The 6935-nt window shown below is 44.1% G+C and overlaps 1 protein-coding gene across 3 annotated transcripts in view; it reads right to left on the bottom strand.

Annotated features, from left to right (window-relative positions):
• The window catches only part of POLI (DNA polymerase iota), a 34503-nt gene extending 32692 nt beyond the window's left edge, over positions 1-1811 (bottom strand). For 2 of the 3 annotated variants that reach the window (XM_023207521.3, XM_023207519.3), the window contains exon 1: positions 1244-1497. In XM_023207521.3, coding sequence (XP_023063289.1) covers positions 1244-1355 — 112 coding nt within the window. In that variant the 5' untranslated portion in view covers positions 1356-1497. Of the gene's footprint in view, positions 1-877 lie in introns of all 3 variants that reach the window. The other variant, XM_023207520.2, reaches the window with a different exon arrangement.
• Between the last annotated feature and the right edge of the window lie 5124 nt (positions 1812-6935).

Below are 6935 nucleotides of genomic sequence, written 5' to 3' on the forward strand. Positions count from 1 at the left end.
AGTGGGTACCAGTGTGGGCTATTTTCAGCTCCCATGACAGCAGGATTACCTGGTTTAATGCTAAATCGCCAGTGCCTAAAACAGTGTCTAGGACATAACAGACCATCAATAAATATTCACTAAATTGAAAGACTGAACAGTTCTTTGATTTTAAAAAGTTGTTAGGTCATGAGCAGGGGAGGGAATGACAGAGGCGACTCCTTCTCTCAACACTGGCTAAAAACAAGACAGGCAAAATACAATACAATATTCTTGTTGGGATCCTGGAACAGAAAATGAACATTAGCAGAAAAACTGGTAAAAACTGAATAAAGCGTGTAGTTCGGTTAACAGTATTAAACCAATGTTAATTTCCTAGTTTTGACAAATGTACTGAGTTTATGTCAACACTAGGGGGATCTAGCTTCGCAACTTTCAGGTAAACCTAAAGCTGTTTCAAAACTTAAAAGGCCAGGCACGATGGTTAACTCCTGTAATCCCAACATTTTCGAAGCTGAGGTGGAAGGATCGCTTGTGGCTGGAGTTTGAAACCAGCCTGGACAACACAGCTACACCTGATCTAAGAAAAATTTGAAAATTAGCCAGGTGTGGTGGCACGTGCCTGTTGTCCCAGCTACTCGGGAGGGAGAGGCTGAGGCAGAGGATCACTTGAGCCCAGGGGTTTGAGGCTGCTAGGAGACCTTGTCTCTAAATTAATGAATGAAAGAAAACCAACAGGAAATGAGAACCGGTGCCTTTGCATCCAGGCCCTGAGGTGGGCGGTACAAGGTAAAGACCAGAGCCGGAAGTGGGTCACCAGAGACGTGACCACAGCGGACCTGACTCCGCCTAGGTTCTAAGCCATCCCTTCCTGCCAGGACTGAGAATCGGGTCCCACCTTCTGCCAAATGAGCGACAAGGTCCTCAACTTCTCCAAACTTAAAAGGCCCAGAAGCCTCTGCAGTTGTCGTCTGGCTGGCTGAGGGATTCCCGCCCCACCTGGTCCCTCACAGAGGACGATGCAGATGCACCCTCGACACGCATTTGTAGTGTGGACACGCCCCACCCTACGCCTACTGGGTGAAGCCATTCCTCTGGAGGTACCCGCCGCGTAACACGAGGCAGGAGGAGGCAGCCCTCTTTTAGAAGGGCAGAGCGGGGCGGGGACTGTCGCGCCCCAGTGGCCGCCGCCTGGAGTGTCCGCCAGCCCCACCCTTCTTATTTACACCCAAGGAGGCCGCTGGCTCCTCTGGCTGCGGCGCACCCTGCGAGCTGGCTGCCGCCCCCACGTCCGCCAGTTCCATGGCCCAGGCCTCGGTGTCACCCTCGTCGTCGCCGCCGCCTTCCTCCTCCGGCTCCACCCCCAGCTTCTGCATCCCGCCGCTGCCAACCGCAGCGCTACTTCCGGCCGCTTCCGCCTGGTATCCAGGGAAACCGGGGGCGACAGTCTCCTGCCGCTCGGTACGTCGCGCCTGCGCAGTCGTGGCCTACCAGCCTGTTGCCCAGAGTGACGCACATGCTAGGGAATCGCAGAGGTCCAAGTGCAGGAGTTTTTTCCCGCCTGGTGGAGGCCGGAAGCGGAGAGATTGAAAGCACAAGTGACTATTCTTTTTATTTTTATTTTTTTGAGACGGAGTTTCGCTCTTGTTGTCCAGGCTGGAGTGCAATGACGCAATACCTGTTCACCGCAACCTCTGCCCCCCCCCCCCCCCCGCCCCGGATTCAAGCGATTCTCCAGCCTCAGCCTCCCAAGTAGCTGGGATTAACAGACATGCGCCATCACGCCCAGCTAATTTTTTGGATAATAGAGACGAAGTTTTGCCATGTTGGTCGGGCTGATCCACCCGCCTAGGCCCCCCAAAGTGCTGGGATCACAGGCGTGAGCCACTGCCCCGGCCTAACTTTTTTTATTTCTTGAAAGCTTTGGAGTGAGGCCCACATCACAAATTTTAACTTTTTATCTTTGTTCTGTTCGGCTGTTAGCAAAATTGCAAATCCCTAGACCTGAGTGATTAATGTGATGGGGTGGGAAAGTATAAATGATAGTAAGAGAGAGGTGGCCTTGTAAACTCATATGATTAGCAACTATGTTAAGGTTTGCTGTGTTTTGTTTGTTGTTGTTTTATTTAAATACACTGTGACGAATTCAACCGCAGAATTTTTAACATCAAAACTGAATAGGATTTGATACCTGAGTGTTGTAGTCAGACAAAATCTCCAATCCAGACTCTCCATCATGCTATGTGACTTTGGGCAGGTTACATAACTGCTGTGAGCCTCAGTTGCTCTACTGTTAAAAAAAAAAAAAAAAAGTATTAAAAGTATTGAGATTGAATGAATGGATAAAAGCTACCATATACTGTAATATTCTAATGCATATAAAACATGTGGCACATAGGAAGTGCTCAGTAAATGTCAATTCTCCTTGCCTTCTATTAGGATGCCATGTGTGCACATGTGTTGGTGTGGTGTGTGTATATTTTACAGTAGATGAAATTTGGAAATTCCTCCCTGCCTGTATGTAAGTATATATACTATATCTGTATAAATACCCATATTCACAAATATATTTTGTTCTTTGTATGATTCTACTTCTTATCAAATAAAATTTTAGAACCTTGAGAAACCCTTTAAAGCAGCCATTCCCAACCTTTTTGGCACCAGGGACTGGTTTCATAGAAGACAATTTTTCCACAGATGGAAGGCAGGGGGATGGTTTTGGATGATTCAAGTGCATTACATTTATTGTGCACTTAATTTCTATTATTATTACATTTTATTAGATAATGAAGTAGAATCAGTGGGAGCCCTGAGCATGTTTTCCTGCAACTAGACTGCCCCATCCGGGGTGATGGGAGACTGATAGATCATCAGGCATTAGATTCTCGTAAGAATCATGCAACCTAGATCCCTCGCGTGCGAGTTCACAATAGTGTTTGGTCTCCTGTGAGAATCTAATGCCGCTGCTGATCTAACAAGAGGCCGCACTCAGGCAGTCATGCCGACAATGGTGGGTGGCTGTAAATACAGATGATGCTGCACTCCGGGGCCACTACTCACCTCCTGCTGTGCGGCATGGTTCTTAACAGGTGAGGGACTGCTTCTGGTCCGTGGCCTGGGGATTGGGGACCCCCGCTTTAAAGGATATGTTGATGCATCCATAAAGAAAAAGGAATAACAAACAGAGCTGGGTCTCAGTGTTTTGGAAACGAAATGTTCCTCTTTGCATATTTAATTCTTAAACATATAGACCAGTTCTTTCAGTCTCATATCTAGGTTATAAATTAGCTATTCAGAGAGCTATGCTGCTATCTTTGTGAATGCTGTTTGGTAAATCTAGATAGTTGTTTGATGGTTTTTCATTTTATTTATTTATTTATTTATTTATTTATTTATTTATTTATTTAGAGACAGAGTCTCAGTCTGTCTCCCAGGCTGGAGTGCAGTGGTGCGATCTGGGCTCACTGCACCCTCTGCCTCCTGCGTTCAAACGATTCTCCTGCCTCAGCCACCTGAGTAGCTGGGATTACAGGTGTGTGTCACCATACCCAGCTAATGTTTGTATTTTCAGTAGAGACAAGGTTTAGCCATGTTGGCCAGGCTAGTCTCGAACTCCTGACCTCAAGTGATCTACCCACCTCACCCTCCGAAAAGTGTTAGGACTACAGGCATGAGCCACCGCAGCCCAGCCTAGATAGAGAGATTTTGAATTAAGTGTCTCTTTTTCCACTAAGTGCTTCTTGGACAACATTCAAGGGTCTGATTACTAATAGACAACCGAAGTTTGTTTTTCTTTTCGTTCTTCCAGATAGAAAATGATATAAATACTAAAATACTATGGCAGATGAAAACAGTCTCTCTAGAAGAGCCCTAGATTCACTGGTGTTCAACATGTTGCTTAAGTGAGACAGTGTTAAAAAAAAAAAAAAAAAAAAAACAATGCACATAATCAAGCCCTCTTTAGTTATTGCATGTATTTCCCTGTCCGTTGTTTAATTTGAAGAGGGGCTTTTAATTTTGTGGAAAGATAGAAAAGTAGACCCTTGGAAATCCTAGGGGAGCAAGCAGGGCTGGCTTTATGAGTGTGTAACGTAGGCAGTCACACAGGGCTCAACACTTGATTTCATATTCTGCTGTTGTCTTGAAATTCTTAATTTTTGAACAAGGAAGCCCCACAGTTTCATTTTGCCCTGGACCCTAGAAATTATTTAGCAAGGGCTGGAAACAAGGAAGAGAAGCAGCACTAAAAAGGACACTCATAAAACACCTGTAGGTCAAACACAGGGCTAAAAGCTTGGAACAGGTCATTTCATTCAATACAATAGCCCTAGAGGGTAGGTTTCAGCATCCTCATTTTATCAAAGATGAAACAGCCTAGGAGAGATTTACATGCTTGCTCAAGGCTACGAATCTAGCAATGGCAGATTCACTTTTCAGAATTTTCCACAGCGAATAATTCATTAACAGTGTTTTCTCCATAGCGGAAATCAGGTAGGTCTGACCATTTTCCTCACTGCTTCAAACACCAGACAACTTGCAGTGGGGAGAATAAACATCCCTCAAATGTATTAAGAGGCACAAAAATAAAATTTATATAAGCTAATGTGTGTCTCTTTGTTGTGGAATGTTTTAGGAAAAAAGGATTTTGGGATTTAATTCTATAAATCGCTACTCCCAGTTTTAATTAAGAGGATCTAAGCTAGAATAACTTCAGGAAATAGCTATCTTGAGCTTGGGTCATAACTGTATATTTAAGTGCCAAATGAGGAAAACAATTTCAAGGCAGAATAGACATAATTAATTAAATAATATTATGGTCAAACAAAATTCATGGAGGAGCATGGGTTTGCAGAGCATGGCTAGTGGATAAAGAAGCTGGAGGCATTTTAGAGCTTCAGGAGTCAAGGCATGCCAGCACAGTGGCTCACATCTGTAATCCCAGCTACTCAGGAGGCTGAGGAAGGAGCATTGCTTGAAGCCAGGAGTTTCAAGCTTCATTCATGTATGATTATGCAACTGCACTCCAGCCTGGGCAACAGAGTGAGACTCCATCTTCAAAAAGAAACCAAGAAAGTAAGTCAGCACATTGTGAACTTAAGTATATTTAAAAGGATAAGCATGAACTCCCATGTCAGTGGAGGGTAAGAAATAGGCATTGGTGGTTACTTCTCTCCTGTTAGCCAAATTGGCCACATATGGCTCAGAGGAAGAACTCTAGACAGTGTTCTAGGTCTTTCATATGAAGAATGTGAGGGTGTTTGTGAGTGTCTGTATTTTATGTTGGTGGGTGGCTAAGTGGGTAGAGGTTGACCATGGAGTCAAAGGAGCAATTTGAATTGGCAAAGGCACAAAGGACTTGATTTTGTGAGGTCTTTGGCCTAATGCAATTGTTCTCAAGCAAGATGATTTTGTTCCCTAGTGGATATTTGGCAGTGTCTGGAGATATTTTTGGTGGTCACATCTCTGGTGTTGGAGCTCTGTGCTACTGGCATCTAATGGGTAGAGGCCAGGGATATTGCTGAACATCCTAAAGTGCAAAGACAACCCTTTATGACAAAGAATTATTCATCCCAAAGTGTCAATTCATCCGTGGTTGGGATACCAGTGGTGTCTACCCCATCTTGCTCCCAACTAGCCTCTTCAGATTAGGGTCTCCAGTTGTAATGAAGAACTGGTCTTCAGTTATGTGCTTTTAATTATAAATAGGACCAGGTTTGGCGGCTCATGCCTGTAATCCCAACACTTTGTGAGGCCAAGGCAGGAGGATGGCTTGAGCCTGGAAGTTTGAGACGAGCATAGTGAAACTTCGTCTCTAAAAAAAAAGAAAAAAAAAAAGTAACCAGGCCTGGTGGGACATGGCTGTAATCCCAGCTACTAGGGAGGCTGAGGTGGGAGGAATTCTTGAGCCTGGGAGGTTGAGGCTTCAATGAGCTGTGATTGTACCACTGCACTCAAGCCTCGGCAATAGAGTGAGACTCTGTCTCAAAAAAAAAAAAAAAAAGAAAAACACACACACACACTAAAGAAAAGGAAAGAAAAGAGTGTATAAAAGAAGAAAATAATTATTATTTAGTTGCTTTTCCCTGTGGGAATTTACATTCTGATACTAAAAAACAAATGGAACGCATTTGCTACAAAAGAAATTTAAGAAAAATATCCACGGCTTGGCGTGGTGGCTCACACCTATAATCCCAGCACTTTGGGAGGCCAAGGTGGGGTGATCACTTCAGGTCAGGAGTTCAAGACCAACCTGGCCAACACAATGAAACCCTGTCTCTACTACAAATCCAAAAATTAGCTGAGCATGGCCCTTAGTCCCAGCTACTCAGGAGGCTGAGGCAGGAGAATCACTTGAACCTGGAAGATGGAAGTTGGCAATGAGCAGAGATCCGGCCACTATACTCCAGCCTGAGTGACAGAGACTCTGTCTAAAAAAAAAAAGAAAAAGAAAAAACTATCCACACTCTTATGGAGCTTATGAATTGCCCCTAGGGTGAAAGGCTAATGAGTCAGAAATAATTTGAAAGGTGAAGAGACTAAAACCAGAAAACACAGGCTTCAAAAGGTTAAAAGCAAACTGTAATTATGCTATGCTGGCTGTAGTACAATGTACATGTCCTACGGTATTTACTTACCTTTCATCCACGGGTCTCAAACCTTTAGCATAAACATTTCAATTGTCACAAAGAAACCTTTTTTTTCCACCATCACATTGCACACCATAACTGCAGTTTGCAGTTTCGGGTTTACTCTGTGTGACCTAAAAGTATCTGCTGCACACCATGTGATTGGGGCTAAAAGAAGGTATAAGAGGCTGGTTTTTCTAACAGTCAGCTTCTTGCTCTGACTTTTCTTTGTGGTGCTGTAAAAGTCTGATGAAAAGTCTGCATAGTTATTTCAGTAATGATATTTTAAATGTTGTTTGCCAGCGTGTACTCAATGGACCTCGCCTCGTC

The sequence above is a fragment of the Piliocolobus tephrosceles genome, chromosome 18 (genome assembly GCF_002776525.5).
Source record: "Piliocolobus tephrosceles isolate RC106 chromosome 18, ASM277652v3, whole genome shotgun sequence".
In the NCBI taxonomy this organism is placed as follows: Eukaryota; Metazoa; Chordata; class Mammalia; order Primates; family Cercopithecidae; genus Piliocolobus; species Piliocolobus tephrosceles.